Genomic DNA, 18,650 nt, shown 5'->3' with positions numbered 1-18,650 from the left:
CTCATTGAGCTAAATTTCATCTAACATCTGGCCACTGTATAAATATAGCAATGAAAACATGTCTTGTTGCCTACACATTAGGTATACATTTCAGAAATCCAATTAGCATTTCATTCTTTTTGTGCACGTTCCTTTTATTTTTCTTTAGTGTTTGAGCTAATTTCAGGCTCCTAAATGGAATTATGAGAATTCAAATATATGGCCAGTGCCTATATAACAGCAGAACCAGCTAGATTGGAGTTTAGCACTGTGTGGCATTTCCCATTCATTGTTAGATGTTCCTGAAGTTCTTTATTCACTCATGAAATGAGCATTTGTTAAGGGAAATGTCAAGCCTAGGGATCCATACGTAGTATTATGAGATGCAACATAATTCAGGGAGATCGATAAATAATACAAAGTCTTGGCCCTCAAGGAGTTTAGAACTTAGAAGGGAAGACAGACCTACACAAATGATTGTCCTCCAATGTGACAAATGCGGTAAGAGAGGTTCATGTCCACCTGGCTCCTGAGGCACCATTTACTACTCGTCGATGGGTTGTACATGACAAGAATGATTGTCCCCAGTCCTTCCCTGAGGGTCTATAGCCTCTTAAAATTGAGGAGTCCCTCAAACGAAGGACTCAAGGGGGTAAGCCGGTACTCACGGCACCTATTATCCACCTGCATAGGCAGGACCTGAGGATGGATCAGCTACTTGGCAATAGCACCTTCATTTGAGTCACAGTTGTTTGTCTTCACTTTTAGACTCGTTGTCATGTTAGCTGATAGTCTATGAATGAATGAATTTTCAAACATCACCAAGCACCATGCTTACCTTTTAAAACATTAAAATGTTTATTTTCACAAGCTTAGTATTATGAGATACAACATAATTCATGGAAATCAACCACAATGCTAATACTTTAATAGATTACCCCGAATATTAGACATTACAGTTTAAATCTCCTTAACATTAGCTCGAACGTTGGAATAACATTTCCGTTAATAAATGATTGTGCCTATAACCATATGTTCAGTTTATTCTCACCAGTTTATCATGAATTACAATTTCATTGTGATTTGGGTCATAAACATGATCAACTATTGTTTATATATTTTCATAAATTGCCTGTGTATTTAATTAATCCTGAAGAGAATCTAGAAATATCTCCCAATGGGTTCTATAAATTAAGTACACTTTTTTAGCTCTTGAATTTTAACACTCCTGGGATCACTATAATGGCTCTTAAATTTACTGAAGTAATTATTCCACATGTTCTATAGCATTTATTTGATAATGTATTTTATAAGCAATAGTTATTTTGTGAATGTGTGCAGCCACATGTTTTGGGCCCTGAATTCAATGTCTTCCAGGTATTTCAGGAAAATTATGGGCTTCAAAAGTTACTGCTGTTTGAGGTGACCTGTGAAGTACCACAATCCCAACACAAAGAGAGAAAATGTGCTGCGAAGAATGTGTCTTGTTATACTTTCCAGAGAGTTACCACATCTTCCTAATACTTTTGGTGCTACAAACATATCATGAGAGACAGAATAACTATTACTATCAGGTATAAGATATTCTGCAGGTGCATGTTCTATAGAGCTCCTGATGAGAATTATACTGGCTTTATGCTGTTCGACATGGGCCCTCTCGAGCCCCCAATGCCCTCTTTAGTGGTCACAAAGGTGATTTCTTTGTCCAATGTTGACAGCAAGTGGGGATAATGGGACAGGTTGCAGCCAAGGGCCTCGCCAGAATCAGTTTTAGCATTTGCTCCTCTATTTTGGAATTTTCCTGGTCATGTTGGAGTTTAAACCCGTGAGTGAGTTGCCTGGTTTCAGGGCCCAAGAAGAATAATTTTTTTTTTTTTGCTATTTAGTAATTAATCTAGTAATTAATCAGGCAGCTTAACACCATCATCTATTTTATTCACATGTTTCTGTCCTTCCTGTAAAATCTTCAAGACTGAGCGGCAGCTCTAGCCAGCATCCACCGACTGCATTAGGAAAATGGTCAGATCTTAGAAAGTGTAAGAATGAATGCAAAACCTCAAACGGCAGGAACAAAAAGCGTGGGAATCTTAAAGTTGGGCAACGCCTTCGGTGCCAGAGAATACTTCCTTCCAGGGCGGACAGTTAGGACTCCTGGAAGGAAATGCTGTCCTTCAGCAATGAAAACATTCATTCGAATTCTGGGCCTCAGCTTCTTAAAAAACCGCGGAAAGCTTAAACAACGGACTCTTCCCGTGGGAGCTCTCTGGTAAACTGTGCACACGTTCAGAGTTGGGACCACCTTGCCCTTTGGGGCGCTTGCCGTACTTCTCCGAAGGGAAGCGGCGGGCGCATCGTTTCCTGCCGGGGTATAATTCATTTATGTCCTTCCAGCGTTTTCCCTCTCATCTCCTTTCTGTGTATCTGTCAGGGGCGCTCTCCTGGGAGCAGCACAAGAAGGGATTAAAGGAAAATACCCTGGTACGTGGGTACTTTGGAGCCATCCTAGAGGCCTGGACCCCTGCTGCAGCGGTGTCATTAGGAAGGGACAACCTCATTCCTTTTCTCGGGCAGAGCCTTGAGTGAAACGCAAACCGTGCTGGCTCATACGCAGGGAGAAAGGGCTAACGCTTTCATGTCTCCAAAAAGGTGGACTGCGCAAACATACTTGATGGTTTTTGCACTTCTATGACCTTCCCCTAGTCCGTGAAATCATGCTTTTATTCAGTATGGAACTACATAAAGATTAGGAGAAAATTATTCATGTTCTCACATCCCACAGGAAATGTATATATTTTTATTAACTAACACGTGCTTTGAATACCTACTATGTGCCAGCCACTCTGTTAGCTGCTGGAAAACGAAGTACAAAGACATCATTTACGCTTTTCCTCAGCACTAACGTACTGGATGCCTAACGGAAGTGCGTGGAAGAGAGGTAAAACATGGCTGAGTAAAGTGACGGTGAGCCAATGAGCTGTAAGAGGCTGGGAAGATCTGCTTCGCTGTCCTTCTTAGCCCATTTTTGAACTGAGATGTTTGCAAATGACCGTTTGAGCGGAACCACCAGCGATTCTAAGTCGTCAGTGGCATCGCACACCCATTTAAGAAGGTGGCGTGAAGCATCCTTACCATCGCATCTAGTTCCTATAGACGCTCCCCAAACAGGAAGCAACCTGCATCACCTGCAGAGGGTGTGGTTGGCCACACCCTGAGAAAGGGGCCTGGGATTTGGCACCTGCTGCAAAAAATGCCAGTGGCCAGGTTGGCATGGCTCTGTGGTTGAGCGTCGACCGATGAACCAGGAGGTCAGGGTTCGTTTCCGGTCAGGGCACATGCCATGTTGTGGGCTCCATCCCCAGAAGGGGGACGTGCAGGAGGCAGCCGATCAATGATTCTCTTTCATCATTGATGTTTCTATCTCTCCCTCTCCCTGCCTCTCTGAGATCAATAAAAATATATTTTAAAAAATGCCAGTGGCCCTCCCGGGCACAGCACTGGGGTGATGACTGCCTGGGAACCTCACACGTCACGTGTCGCGTTCCTAGCACCGAAGAGAATCAGGTTTAATAGTGGTCCATTATCTCACGGCTACAGACACAGCTGCATTAGCGCTGAGATGCGGCACACAGTTGGAACTGCGTGAGCGAGAAGAAAGCCCTTGACGATCAGCTATTTACAAGCCATTTTTTGCAGCGATCGCATTTTGCTGCACGGCGGGCTTTTGTTCAGTGGAAGCGCCGTTTGCGGTGCTCTGTCTAAGATAAAGGCTGGCCTGCCCGGCTAAGATGGTAGAAACTGGGGCTGGCAGAGACCATTCTACTGACAGTGAGGCCGAGCAGCACAGGAAAAAACAAACTACGTTGACAAATGAACAAGTCAGTAAGGAAAACACTGAAAAAGCGCGTTGGGTTATGTGCAGTATCCCTACTAGCGAAGGACTGTCATCTACTCGGCCTTGAACACAGGACGCTCTGCTGTCCTCACCCTTTTATTTGACAGCCACGCTGGTCCCTGCCTCTCACGCGTGTTCACTCATTAAGATATCATTGCACCCACAGCGACGATGATCAGCGCATCCCCCGAGAAGTGAGACAGCCGCAGAGGCTGGGACTAAAAGGAGCCAGGTCCCACCTTCTTGAACGGACAGAGCTTACTGGTCAACAAAAAGCCCAAACTCGCCTACTACGTTCTTGTTATCAAAAATAGGTCTCGGCTAATGTTTATCTATAGATAACCAAAGTTACAAACAAAACCCCTAGTTTTGCCAATAAATTAAAAAAAAAGTAAGCAAAGTTGTCAGGTTAAAAGCGTAGCCTGTCACCCCCACACGGTGGATCTGAGGATGTGCACTGAAAACAGAACGACTACCTGATACCAGAATTCAGGTTTCCTCTTTCCTATGGTTTCTGTGTGATGGTTCTTTCCTCCCACCCTCATAAGGTCTCACGAATCAGTTTGTCCTGAATTTCAATAGATGTCTCTTACGATTTGGATGTTTTAGAGCTAACACATATATAGGGTTTCTGAACGTTCTTCCCATTTTGGGTTTTAGTTCACATTACCGTAGGCATGAGGAGGAGGAAGGAATATTATGAATTGGCGTTTGGGGCTAAAGTTTGATATTTGAAATATAAATGGAAATAGTCCATTAGCAATGGCCCTTGTTAATGTATCCTTTTGCCGAGGTAGTTTGTAAGGAAGGGACTGCTCATAATAAGGGACTGCTGTATTTCCTCTCTGAGTGCGCATGACTGTGACGCACTGTACTTTGCCACTGACAAACTTGATTTAATGGAACAAATACTCAAATGAGAATTGATGATACCAATTTCCTGGTCGAGGAAGAATAAGCAGATAGGTTTGCCTATATTTTCTGTCTGGCAAGACTTAACCAGATCCTGATACGCACTTTAAATTGATTACTAATGAGTGGCAAGTAGATACACTAGACGCATATTTGCTTTGGGGATACTGGTAAAAGATTTCTTTTTTTTTAGATTTGGAATTCACAATAGGTTTCTTCCATTCCTCCTTAGTAAATAATGAAATATTTGTTAGCTAGACTGAGTAACGTGACATGAGACATGTCTACTTTATAACAAGTCTGTTTCCTTAATGGGCGGGAGGACCTCTGAGGGCAGCTCTAAGGGCTCGCGTCTGCTTTCAGTGCCATCTTCTAGTCATACGGAGGACAGCACTTCTCCCGATGGGTCCTTCCCCTTCTTGTCCTCGCCCCGGTCCATGTCAATCACGTGCACCACTCCGGGCTTCAGGATCAAGTCCTCGGTCTCTACCTGGCTCCGGTTGTCCTCCACCTCCATGTAGCTCCCTTTGGTTTGCTGGGCGGCTTTGCTGAAGGCTTCTTTGAACCGACGTTTGAGTTCAACATCTGGACAGAAGACATACTCGTACAGGCCACCGGCAAGGACAGCTCCTATTATGGGTCCAACCCAATAAATCTGGGGAGAAGAGGGAGGGGTTAGAGAACTCACGCCGAGAAAAGTCACTCCTTTGAACAACTCCCGCAGATAGAACTTAGCGGGCTTAACCTAAGAGAGGGTCATGTGCGGGTCATGGGTAACGGGGCACTGTATGAAAAAGAGAAGAACTGGACAGAATAAAGGAAAATACATCAAATCCATGCCAGAGAGCCATCGTTCAATGACATTTGAACAGAAAACAAGAAAAGGCTGTTTTCTCTTTTCCTGTCATGAATGACTTTCTTTGCATTTTCTGATGATCACTGAAGTACAGGTAGCTCCTCTCTGGTGAGACTGCGTATAAGCGGATATAAGAATTCTTCCACTAACACAGAGAAAGGTTCCGGGGAGTGCTTTTCTCGTTTTCTTTTGCCATCTCACACCGGCTTCCTGCTGCTCACGGTCACGGCACAGATTCCTCACCGGGAGCGGCAGTTGTCCGGCGCAGCATGACGAATGGGCTCTCAGCTCCCCGCCCAGCTGCTGTGCGTGTTTGCATCAGCGACTTCACTTCCTAAACCTTCATTTCCTCCCCGACAGAGTGGGGTTATAGAACACCTTCCTCATGGGTGCAGGACTGAATGGAAATGGATTGAAACTTAATTACGTGCTTGTAAATACTGAACAGTTCCGGTTGTACAGTAACCTGCCCCATTCCCTGTTTCCTAGATGATTTGAAGGCGCATGTGTCTAGGCTGGCTATGCGAGTAAGCCACCTCCATTCATGTCACGTGCTTTTCCTCTCTAACATGTGGTGATGGGATTTAATGAACACCCTCCCGGTTCCTCCGTTACTCTTCCCGCAGAGTGCTTGCTCACCCTTCCTTCCCACATGACGTGGAGAAGAACCCTGGACCGAGTTCACGGATGCTGGTTAGCTGAGGATGAGCAAGCAAGTCCAGAGGGATTTTAACTCAATAACTGAAAGCTCTTATCATATCACTTCTGTGTCTAGAATAAATTAAGTTTTGAGTTTGGGATAAACATCAACATTGGCTTTTGAGCACATGTAGGCTGTGGAATATTAGACATTCATTTGAGAGATTCACGTGGGCTGCCCTAGCCCAGTGGTCGGCAAACTCATTAGTCAACAGAGCCAAATATCAACAGTACAACGATTGAAATTTCTTCTGAGAGCCAAATTTTTTAAACTTAAACTATATAGGTAGGTACATTGTTATTAACTTAATTAGGGTACTCCTAAGCTGGCTTTTGCTAAAAACATCCTCAATCTGATTGAGGTACGTTCGCTGAGGTCGACCCCTTCCCACTCTCCCATCCACACTCCTGCATGAATCGCGTGCGCCTCCCCCGCTGCGTATCCTGCGGCCACCTGCGCGCGTCTCCCGTTGCCCTACCGATCGACAACCCCCACTTCTTCTAACGCCAATTCTTCAAAACAGACTCGCCCAGGCCGAAAACCGACTTCTGCGCATGGGCCACGAAGTTTCAATTGCACTGTACGTGTGCCGCATGTGGTATTTTGTGGAAGAGCCACACTCAAGGGGCCAAAGAGCCGCATGTGGCTCGCGAGCTGCGGTTTTCTGACCACTGCCCTAGCTGGTTTGGCTCAGTGGATAGAGCGTTGGCCTGAGGACTGAAGGTCCTGGGTTTGATTTTGGTCAAGGGCACATGCCCAGGTTGCGGGCTTGATCCCCAGTAGGGGGTGTGCAGGAGGCAGCCGGTCAATGATCCTTTCTCATCATTAATGTTTCTATTTCTCTCTCCCTCTCTTCTTCTCTGTTTCAATAAAAAAATACTTAAAATTTTTTTTTTTTAAAAAAAGAGAGATTTACGTGGGCAACAGAAACCCTGTTTACTGGGCACTGTCTCTGAGCCAGCTGTACTTCATACTTTTCTCATATCCACTCATTGAACCCCAACGATACCCTTTGAGCTATAGATGTAATTATAATTCCCATTTGACCAGGAAGAAAACCGCCTCTCTGAGAGGGTAAGAGGCTTGCTTCAGAGTTCATGCCTAGCAACCAGTGGAGCTGGGATTTCACCACTCTTTTGAGCTATTATATTGTTTCCACTGTACAGTCTTCTCATTGGAAAAAAAAATGATGAATGATTCTGGCTTAAAACACTCTCTGAAAATTAATATCAGCATCCTCACTGCAAAATCTAAAGAGAATCCAATCTTTAAGCTAAAGCCGAACACATGTACTTAACAGGGGAGCCGGGTAGAGCGGTTACAAGAACCACGTTTCTCTTCTCCAACATGAAAGAAACCGTGTGAGAGCGCACCTTCTCCAGGCTTTCAAAGGAGCCCCCCTCTGGCTGTCTTTACTCTTTGTTCCTTTGGTAAGATCTCCTTGGGTATATTTACTCCACAAGCTACAAGTCCCACAGGGAGACTAGAGACTGTGATTCCAACACTTCCCCCGGAACACCTATGAACAAGGCATCTAGCTGCATGTGCTAACAATGGACAGATCTGAATTTCAAACTGCTATTTCAAAACAAAGTCTTAATGTTTTAAAAGCTACAAAGGAAAATAATTTTGTTCTTAAAAAATACAGAAAAGTATAAAAAAGAAAACTAAAATAATGTCATTACTATCTTGGTGTTACTTCTAGTCTATCTATCTATCTATCTATCATCTATCTATCTATCTATCTATCTATCTATCTATCATTTATCTATCTATCTATCTGCAGATATACTTTAACTTAGTTCTAAATTTCACACACCATTGGACATTCACTTTCAGTAGGAGTAAGTTTGTTATAAAATCACAGGGAGAAACTTTGATTCAATCAACAAGCTAAGAATTTTCCTACTCTTTAAATCATCACTAGTTTAGCACACCTAACAAGTAATTAATAAAAACATGTTTTCACCTGCATTTTAAAGTCCTCATAAATTAAACTGAAAGTTGTCATTTTTCTAAATTTTAATTATAAAAAATGGTTTGAATTTAATAGGTTAGGTTGAACTAAAAGTTGTATGGTTTTCATAAGATCTATATACTGTCCATAAAAAATTTCCATTCCCGTTGGTGTGGGAAATTTGTTGAGGCACAAAGTTAGAAGTACCAGTGGCACAATAACCAATCTGATGGGTAGTATTGTTGAAAAGTCTTTGCCTGCCTCAGTCCTGACTCTTGCTGTTGAACACTGACTCACAGGCCATTCAATGGTGTGGATTTCCTGTAAAAACGTGGTGTGCTTCTTTAGAACTGAATGCTCGTCGCCGGGTGCCATTTCTCCGCATTTGCAGTGTAGACAGTGGCTGAGTGGTGTGACTGGGCCAGTAACCACCCCGTGCCCGGACTAAAACAGAAGTGACGTTCTTTTATGTTCACAAACGGAAAGTTGTAAAACAGCACTCACGACATATAAGTGACAGTAAGAGTTACCCCGTGTGAGGCTGGCTCGCATGCCTATTTATTTTGCTTATTGTAAGTTAGTGTGTGAGTGGCCGCAAAGCTGCCACATTATTCATTTAAGGAATTAACATTCCTTTTTGTAAGACACAATAGAAATAAAATTGGTTGTGATATTTGAAAACGGGCACCCCCGCTCTCGGAAGCACCGCCAGTGCATCAGCAGGTAGGCTAGGCCGGGGCTGAAAGCTTGCCTTTCCTGAAAGTCACTTATTTTTCCGGCTGAGGCTCCGGTGCTAACAGCGTAAACGTTCGCACCATTCAGTCCTCGCCATCTGCACTTCAGATGCTTCCAACTTGCATCCTATTAATTGGGTTCACGCTTTTGTAAACAAAAAAGATAACTGTTTTTGCTATGGGCAGTGCTTTTAAGCATTTCATTCTTTTCTCCTCCTTCATCTTCTTTCTGCAAGTGTATTTTCTGTTATTGCCAGGAAAGCTTTACTTTCAATTATTTAAAAACCATCTCCTCTCCACTGTCCTGATTTTAACTGGTTCCACACAGGCAACCTCCCTGTGCAGCGCATTCTGCCGTCAGCTGTCAGACACAGCGCCCAGAGCAGCGCTTAAAAAAAAAAGACTATTACTGAGGCTCAGAGCAGATATAAGAGGAGATGTTTTGCTACGGATCTGCACTAGTCTCTCTTATGAAAAATGTAATAAATAGGGGGTCAAGGTTGGGAGGAAGTACGAGAAACGAGTGAGAAAAACAATGAAAAAAATAAAGAGCTCCCTGGGTAACTGTCCTCAACACAATAGTTACCCAGTGGTTTTCCCAGATCCCCATGATCACCGCAGGTCCGAAGGATCGGGCGGGGTTCATGCTGGCACCGGTGTAATTGATCTGCAGGGAAAAAGAAAGCAACTTTAGGCTTTGGTTAACAGGTCTACTGACAAGTCTCCTTCACTGAGATTTGCTACCGTTTGCAGTGCTAACTGCACTATCAAGATGCTCACTGCCATATCGACATCCTCGTGGGAAAGTTGGTAAAATCATCACCGAGAAGGGATAGACATGGCTGGAGTGTAAAGGACTACAGCTGTTAAACACAACATTTTCGGGCCAGCTCTAGGGTGAGGCTAAATGAAATGGATCAATTATTCAAATGGACTTGGAAACTTACTGCAAATAAATGTCCAATGGCAACAGAAAATCCAATTGCTAAAGCGATGGAACCAGTGACATCAGTCCGTTTGGAGTCACAGCTGGCAAAAATAGTAAACACCAACTGAAAGGTAATGATCAGCTCCACCAGGAGACCGTGGCCTGCAGTGAGATTCCCATGAACCTAGAAGGAGAAGAGTACTCCGTCTGAGCTGAAGCAGGAATACATTTTCGATGGCGACACAGCATTGTGAAAGGCATATTTCATCCGCATAAAAGCAATGGTGGGCATACGATTTCACACAGAGCCAGACTCAGAGACACAGAGAACAGACTGACGGTTGACAGTGGCGGGGGTGGGGGGTGGGAATGGGGAGGTGGGGACTGGGTGAAAAGGTGAAGGGATTGAGAAGCATAAATAGGTAGTTTCTGAATAGTCACAGAGATCTAAATGACAGCACAGGGAATAGAGTCAACAATCTATAATAATAAAAGTGTAATATGCTAATTAGACCAGACAGCTGAATGACCGTCTGGCCGTCCTTCCAGATGACCTTCTGGACGAAGCCGGGGCTGTGAGGGCCAAGGCAAGCCATGAGGGCCAAGCCCCTTGCACAAATTTCGTGCACCGGGCCTCTAGCATTGAATAACTGTGTATGGTGCCAGGTGGGTACTTGAAATACAAGGGGGACCACTCTGTAAAGTACATGAGTGTCTAACCACTCTGCTGTACACCTGAAATTAATACAAAAGAATCTTGAATGGAAACTGTAATTAAAAAAACAACCTTATGGCTGAGTCTTCCACTCCACTCCCAACTGAGACACTGCTCCTGTCCCCCCCCCCCAAAAGAAGGCATGAATTTCCACTCATTTGGGGCAATCACGGGAAATTAATTGCTCTTACAATGACCAAGCAGGAGTCTGTGCTGAATGTTTTTTCTACAAGAGAAGCAAAATGTGCCACTGCTCTACTTAACTTATAAAAGAGTTTCTTGAGAGTCTTGTAATTTTATAAGGAAATGATTAAATCCAGTAATTAGATTTAAATTAATTAATATATTTCAATTAAATTTTAAACCCTGTGTGTGTGTGTTTTAAATCAACTCTGGTGCTGAGCTAACAGACGATAATCCTAACCAGCTAAGGGCCAAGCTGGTTCAAATGCCAACGTGCTTTTTTAAGTGTGACCCTTAACATAGATCATTTAACATTTCACAGACATGGCAAGAAACAAATTGTTTCTTCTGCTAGTGAACCAACGAATAATGGCAATAAAAGTGTCTTATGCTAAATGTATAGTTGGTGTCGTCACTGGGGTGGGAGAGAGAGAGGGAAAAACCCACACAAATTTTGTGCCATCAAGACAGTAATTTTTCAAGTCACTTAATAGCAAACAAGGATTTCATATGGATGCATGCAGCGTTGCCAGAATCAGCTCAAAAGGAATCATCCGAAATGCCCTGAGAATAAATGAGCCATTTTAGGAAGGTCTCTCAGGCCCCCAGGGTGTCACTGAGTAGAGTCCGCAAGAAGCTTGAAGTCCTGGCATAAAAATAAGAGCGAATGGTGCACATTTTCACCATGGAATACTACGCAGCAGTGGAAAGGAGGCCCTCTGACCCCTGAGACAGCCTGGCGGGACCTGAGGGTACCGCGCTAAGTGAAATAAGCCCGTCAGAGAAAGACAAGCATCACATGATCTCACTCATATGTGGAATCTAATGAACTAAATAAACAGACAAACAGAGTGGATCCAGAGACATAGATGCATAGAACAGAGTGTGGCCTCTCAGAGGAAAAGCAGGGGTGGGTGGGTGGGGAGGTGATCAACCAAAGACCTTGCATGCATATAGGCACGACCCATGGACACAGACGATAGGGTGCTGAAGGCCTGGGGTGGGGCGTGGGGGCGGGCTGGAGGGGGAAGAAAGGGGAGACATGTAATACTCTCCACAATAAAAACTAAAAAAACAAGACTAAACTAAGAGCTAAAGAGGTTACCGTGGTGACCCCCAGGCCGCCCACCACGCCGGGCGGGGTGACGAGGTAGAGGATGCCGGCCCCGAGGATGGCGCCCAGGCACTGGGCCGCGATGTAGAAGACAGACTTGGCGAGGCTCATCTTCCTGGTGCACACCATGGCCACGGTCACGGCGGGGTTGATGTGGCCGCCGCTGATGTGGCCGAAGCACTGCACCATGGTGGCGATGCTGAGGCCGAAGCAGAGGGAGATGAGGACCATGTCCACGGGCAGGGGCTTCTCGGCGCCGCCCCAGTTGATGGTGGAGCCCAGGCTGAGCAGCACGAAGATGAGCATCGCCAGGAACTCGGCCGTGACCGCCTTCCAGAACGCCTGGGTCCAGACCCCGCGGAAGGCCACCATGACGCTCTGTCTTCTGCACCAAGGCCCGCACTTGCTGAAAAGAAACGAAATCAGCGTCAGAAGCTACGCGGCCTGGGTTCACGAATCCAGGAGGCACCGGGCCCGCGGGCTTGCTCCACTGCGGGGAGCCCCCCAGGTCACATGCGTGCCACAAAGATTGCTTCCGGGAAATGCCTGCCATCAAGTAATTGTCCCCTAAACCGATGCTCAAGGGATTGCTGCCCGGGTCTCCTTCGATTTGATACGAAAAGATACTCCAGTTTCACTGGGAAATGATCAGAATTGTCACCAGAAAGGCAAACGTCTAAATCAAAGCCCGGAAAGATGGAGAGTCAGATGCATTTCCTTTGCAGTTCGTGCTCCCCCCACACCCCCTCACCCCCCCAGCAAGCTCTAAGTGTCACTGGGCCTTTCCTGGTCGGTTATATTTTGAGCAGAAAGCACTAAAGCAGGAGGCCGCCTCCAGGTGCGCAGTTTATTGCTCAAAATGGCATTTTGCGAATGGATGGGAGACGGATTAGTGGGGGCTGTTGGGCAGCTGGGATGCTGAGGTCTGTCTTTGCAGAAGGCAGGCTCCTTGGGAGAGGGGATCCCCTGGTGACAGGCAGGGGCGTAGGATCCCCAGGGCTTCAGAAGAGCCGGACCCCTTCCTGCTCCCCAGCCCGAGGGAGTGGCCCCAGGGACACTGAGCACAACTCCTGTCCAGACACGAGCGCTGGGACCCCCATGTGTCAACCTCAGGCCCCAGGGGAGCCTCTCCAAGGCCAGCACAGGGAGAGTGGTACCATGGGCAGTGCCCGGGCTCAGGGCAGTGCCCAGGCTCAGGGGCGGTGCCCAGGCTCAGGGCGGTGCCCGGGCTCAGGGCAGTGCCCAGGCTCAGGGGCGGTGCCCAGGCTCAGGGCAGTGCCCAGGCTCAGGGGCGGTGCCCAGGCTCAGGGCAGTGCCCAGGCTCAGGGCGGTGCCCGGGCTCAGGGCAGTGCCCAGGCTCAGGGGCGGTGCCCAGGCTCAGGGCGGTGCCCAGGCTCAGGGCAGTGCCCAGGCTCAGGGGCGGTGCCCGGGCTCAGGGCAGTGCCCAGGCTCAGGGCAGTGCCCAGGCTCAGGGGCGGTGCCCAGGCTCAGGGCGGTGCCCAGGCTCAGGGCAGTGCCCAGGCTCAAGGGCGGTGCCCAGGCTCAGGGCGGTGCCCAGGCTCAGGGCAGTGCCCAGGCTCAGGGCGGTGCCCAGGCTCAGGGCGGTGCCCAGGCTCAGGGCAGTGCCCAGGCTCAGGAGCAGTGGCTAAGTGGACACACAGAGCTGCCACCTGCTCAGAGCCCCCACTGCCCACGTCCAGGTGGCCCAGCAGCCCCCGCCCCCTGGGAAAGCTGCGCCCTGGCCCTCCTTGTGCTGGACCCTCTCACCCTGATGTTCCCTTCAGATAAACTCCCAAAGGGATCCGGAAGCTGGTCCATGCCAGCAGAGCCCCAGGCACCCTGCCCCTCTCCAGGGGCAGCCCAGGGCGGACAGCCAGGGAGGCGGAGCTTGGGGGCCAGGGGCGGGAGAGGGACACCCAGGCCCTGCAAACACAGCTTGGGAGGGAAGGGCTTCTCTGGAGTTTTCCTGGTGACCCCTCCTGCTCGGCCCTGGAGGACAGCCTGGGGGCCTCCCCGGGGGCGCTCCTGTGCTGGTGGGGTGAGGGGGAGGGATGGTGGGAGCAGGGAAACAGTCTTGGGAGTGAAGACACCCCCTTCCTGGGACAGAACCCCCTCTCCCTGCCTGTAGATTTCTGAGCTGGGGAGACGGCTTGGGGACAGGAAGCCAGCCACATACTGAGAGAAATGAATGGGAAATCACCCCATGTCTCCACTTTTCAAGGCTTTTGCCCTTATTTGCCTGTTTTAGCAGCAAGAGCTAAGGTATGGCGAGCAGGTAGCAGAATCCAACGCAGGGGCCATGAGAAGTTAAGCAAGGAGGCCGAGTGTTCCAACAGCTGTGGTCCTGCCGCTGCCTCCTGAGATGCTAGTGAGAGAGGACCCCTCCCCCACACCAATCCTGGGGTCCCCGGAGACAAAGGGCCAGGGGAACTCAACCTTCAGGAGTCAACTCAGCCTCTGGTCTGACAGGGGGCCTCCGTGCAGAGTTGGAAAGAGACCCCCATGTCCTGCCCAAGCCCAGGAGGCTCCAGGGGGAGGGGACCGCCCGCCGGTCCCAAGCCCGCTGCCCAGGGAACCCTCTGAATGAACCCTGTAATTACAAAACCCAGTGGGGAGGCCGGGACCTCACACTCCCCAGAGGAGGAGAAAATAGAGACAAAGCAGCCCTGGGAACGGCTGGGAAGGCGCCCTGGGAGAGAATTACAAACGTCCCCAAGTGGACAAGGCAGACAACTCACAAATGGGAAGAGAAGGGACGCGGTGGCTTCTGCAGCTGGGGCGCCCGATGGCCAGGGTCAAGGTGCTGGCACCTGCCGCTCGTCCGTGGCCGTGGCCGGAGTTAGTGGGAAAGAGGAAGCGACAGAGCAGAAAGCCCAGGACCCGGTGGGCAGGTCCCCCTTCAGCAGCAGCGGCCCTGGGTCACAGAGGCCCTGGGAGAGGCCCCTCCCTGCTGCACCCTCTTCCCGCACCTTCCCCAGCTCCCCGTCCCCTCTCCCTCCTCCTCTCTCAGCTCCTCTCCCTGCTCCTCTCTCAGCCCCTCTCCCTCCTCCTCTCTCAGCTCCCCTCTCCCTCCTCCTCTCTCAGCCCCTCTCCCTGCTCCTCTCTCAGCTCCCCTCTCCCTCCTCCTCTCTCAGCTCCTCTCCCTGCTCCTCTCTCAGCCCCTCTCCCTCCTCCTCTCTCAGCCCCTCTCCCTGCTCCTCTCTCAGCCCCTCTCCCTCCTCCTCTCTCAGCCCCTCTCCCTGCTCCTCTCTCAGCTCCCCTCTCCCTCCTCCTCTCTCAGCTCCTCTCCCTGCTCCTCTCTCAGCCCCTCTCCCTCCTCCTCTCTCAGCCCCTCTCCCTGCTCCTCTCTCAGCCCCTCTCCCTCCTCCTCTCTCAGCTCCCCTCTCCCTGCTCCTCTCTCAGCTCCCCTCTCCCTGCTCCTCTCTCAGCCCCTCTCCCTGCTCCTCTCTCAGCCCCTCTCCCTGCTCCTCTCTCAGCCCCTCTCCCTCCTCCTCTCTCAGCTCCTCTCCCTCCTCCTCTCTCAGCCCCTCTCCCTGCTCCTCTCTCAGCTCCCCTCTCCCTGCTCCTCTCTCAGCCCCTCTCCCTGCTCCTCTCTCAGCCCCTCTCCCTCCTCCTCTCTCAGCCCCTCTCCCTCCTCCTCTCTCAGCTCCTCTCCCTGCTCCTCTCTCAGCCCCTCTCCCTGCTCCTCTCTCAGCCCCTCTCCCTGCTCCTCTCTCAGCCCCTCTCCCTGCTCCTCTCTCAGCCCCTCTCCCTCCTCCTCTCTCAGCTCCCCTCTCCCTGCTCCTCTCTCAGCCCCTCTCCCTGCTCCTCTCTCAGCCCCTCTCCCTGCTCCTCTCTCAGCCCCTCTCCCTCCTCCTCTCTCAGCTCCCCTCTCCCTCCTCCTCTCTCAGCTCCTCTCCCTCCTCCTCTCTCAGCCCCTCTCCCTCCTCCTCTCTCAGCTCCTCTCCCTGCTCCTCTCTCAGCCCCTCTCCCTGCTCCTCTCTCAGGTCCCCTCTCCCTCCTCCTCTCTCAGCTCCCCTCTCCCTGCTCCTCTCTCAGCCCCTCTCCCTGCTCCTCTCTCAGCTCCCCTCTCCCTGCTCCTCTCTCAGCCCCTCTCCCTCCTCCTCTCTCAGCTCCCCTCTCCCTCCTCCTCTCTCAGCTCCTCTCCCTCCTCCTCTCTCAGCCCCTCTCCCTCCTCCTCTCTCAGCCCCTCTCCCTGCTCCTCTCTCAGCCCCTCTCCCTCCTCCTCTCTCAGCTCCCCTCTCCCTGCTCCTCTCTCAGCCCCTCTCCCTGCTCCTCTCTCAGGTCCCCTCTCCCTCCTCCTCTCTCAGCTCCCCTCTCCCTGCTCCTCTCTCAGCCCCTCTCCCTGCTCCTCTCTCAGCTCCCCTCTCCCTGCTCCTCTCTCAGCCCCTCTCCCTCCTCCTCTCTCAGCCCCTCTCCCTCCTCCTCTCTCAGCCCCTCTCCCTGCTCCTCTCTCAGCTCCCCTCTCCCTCCTCCTCTCTCAGCTCCTCTCCCTGCTCCTCTCTCAGCCCCTCTCCCTGCTCCTCTCTCAGCTCCCCTCTCCCTCCTCCTCTCTCAGCTCCTCTCCCTCCTCCTCTCTCAGCCCCTCTCCCTGCTCCTCTCTCAGCTCCCCTCTCCCTCCTCCTCTCTCAGCTCCTCTCCCTGCTCCTCTCTCAGCCCCTCTCCCTCCTCCTCTCTCAGCTCCTCTCCCTGCTCCTCTCTCAGCCCCTCTCCCTGCTCCTCTCTCAGCCCCTCTCCCTGCTCCTCTCTCAGCCCCTCTCCCTGCTCCTCTCTCAGCCCCTCTCCCTCCTCCTCTCTCAGCTCCCCTCTCCCTGCTCCTCTCTCAGCCCCTCTCCCTGCTCCTCTCTCAGCCCCTCTCCCTGCTCCTCTCTCAGCCCCTCTCCCTCCTCCTCTCTCAGCCCCTCTCCCTCCTCCTCTCTCAGCCCCTCTCCCTCCTCCTCTCTCAGCTCCTCTCCCTGCTCCTCTCTCAGCTCCCCTCTCCCTCCTCCTCTCTCAGCCCCTCTCCCTGCTCCTCTCTCAGCCCCTCTCCCTCCTCCTCTCTCAGCCCCTCTCCCTCCTCCTCTCTCAGCCCCTCTCCCTCCTCCTCTCTCAGCCCCTCTCCCTCCTCCTCTCTCAGCCCCTCTCCCTGCTCCTCTCTCAGCTCCCCTCTCCCTCCTCCTCTCTCAGCCCCTCTCCCTGCTCCTCTCTCAGCCCCTCTCCCTCCTCCTCTCTCAGCCCCTCTCCCTCCTCCTCTCTCAGCCCCTCTCCCTCCTCCTCTCTCAGCCCCTCTCCCTCCTCCTCTCTCAGCCCCTCTCCCTCCTCCTCTCTCAGCCCCTCTCCCTGCTCCTCTCTCAGCCCCTCTCCCTGCTCCTCTCTCAGCCCCTCTCCCTCCTCCCTCAGGTCCCCTCTCCCTCCTCCTCTCTCAGCCCCTCTCCCTGCTCCTCTCTCAGGTCCCCTCTCCCTGCTCCTCTCTCAGGCATCCGTCCACCTCTCCAGGGACCTAATTTCAGAAACTCAGTTGCTCTTCCAGCTTTAAATTTTCATCAGAAAAAAATACCCACAAAAACCAAACAGATAAATAAACTGCTGACGGCGCATCTAACTTTCTTTCAAAACCCAGAGTCCGATCCCCGCCCAGGGCTCAGCGACCGGCCGCCCAAGTGTCCTGGCAGCGCACCCACACCTGTGGCCTCAGCAGCTCCCCCCGCGGCCGAGCCCCCTGCGGCCATGTCAGTGTCCCCGCGTCCCCAGCGCTGAACGGAGCAGCCCCGTTTGTTTGGCTTCTTTTGCCCCAGAACAAAGGGGCTCGCTGGTGTGCCCGGGTCGCACGGAAAGGGGCGCCTTTCCTTCTAGCGACACCCAGCCGGCCTGCTCCTGGCGGCCGAGCCCCTGAGCGATCGTTTTTCTTATGAAAAAGGCTGCCGGCAGCCCTACCTGCAGCGGTCCCCCTCCCGTGCTGCCCGGGTGTCAGCTTGCACCCCTTTCCCACGGCCGCTCCCTGCCCTGTGAGCCGCTCAGGGCTCAGCCCTAACCCCTGCGCTCAGTCTCCGCCTGGATTCCGGGGAGAAGGCCCAGATCTCTGATAAGCCGCCTGTCCCCGCGTCTGGCCCCGAGCGGTGTCCCCTTAGCGACGCAGGACTTACCCCCACCGCCTGGCCGCGGGTCTGGGTCTGTCGCTCATGCCTTCCCCCGCCGAGTGCGCTCGGCCCGCCCGCCGCTTGGTGCCCGGAGTCAGATTACGGGACTGGTCTGATTGGGCCGGGAGGGCTGGGGGGAGCCTGCCATTCGCACTGGGCAGAGCTCTCCTCTCCCTGGTCCCCGTGGGCACGGGCCTTCAGGAACGCAGCCGGCCGACGCTGCGCTTCCTTAGCTGGCCATTTGACCACAGGACTCCCCCAAATCCTTGTCTGCGCTCTCCCCCGCCCCCAAGGAGCACTGGTCGGTTGTGAGTTTGCAGGTGAAATTGGGCAGCTCTGAGACCACGGATGGCACCTTCCAGCGTTGAGATGAACTGAGAGGCCGCAGTGCCTTCGTTTTTATGAAGCGTTTATGTGAAGTGCTTGATCGGAGAAGCGAGCGGCATGCTAAGCACAAACAGTAACGCAGGTCTGTCCGCAGCCTGGCCCCCTGGCCCGGACAACAGGGAATAAAAGCAGGAACTGGGGCGTCTGCGGGACGCCGACCTGGGTTCTACACTAACA

The 18,650-nt window shown here is 51.3% G+C and overlaps 1 protein-coding gene across 2 annotated transcripts; it reads right to left on the bottom strand.

Annotated features, from left to right (window-relative positions):
• Positions 1 to 1,856: 1,856 nt before the first annotated feature.
• On the bottom strand, positions 1,857 to 18,358 carry AQP4 (aquaporin 4). Of its 2 annotated transcripts, none has more exons than XM_081096680.1 (5): positions 18,093 to 18,358; positions 11,962 to 12,376; positions 9,978 to 10,142; positions 9,617 to 9,697; positions 1,857 to 5,438 (listed from the first exon to the last, which is right to left on the bottom strand). In XM_081096680.1, the coding sequence occupies exons 1-5, from the start codon at positions 18,128 to 18,130 to the stop codon at positions 5,160 to 5,162; spliced, it is 978 nt and encodes a 325-aa protein (XP_080952806.1). In that variant the 5' UTR covers positions 18,131 to 18,358; the 3' UTR covers positions 1,857 to 5,159. The 2 variants fall into 2 exon arrangements, with proteins under 2 accessions (XP_080952806.1, XP_080952807.1); XM_081096681.1 differs by lacking the exon at positions 18,093 to 18,358 and adding an exon at positions 14,709 to 15,222.
• Positions 18,359 to 18,650: the final 292 nt, after the last annotated feature.

Source organism: Myotis nattereri (assembly GCF_964212035.1).
Source record: "Myotis nattereri genome assembly, chromosome: 8".
Classification (NCBI taxonomy): Eukaryota; Metazoa; Chordata; class Mammalia; order Chiroptera; family Vespertilionidae; genus Myotis; species Myotis nattereri.
Note: the sequence above shows the minus strand (reverse complement) of the source record. Positions and strands in the feature narration are given on the sequence as shown.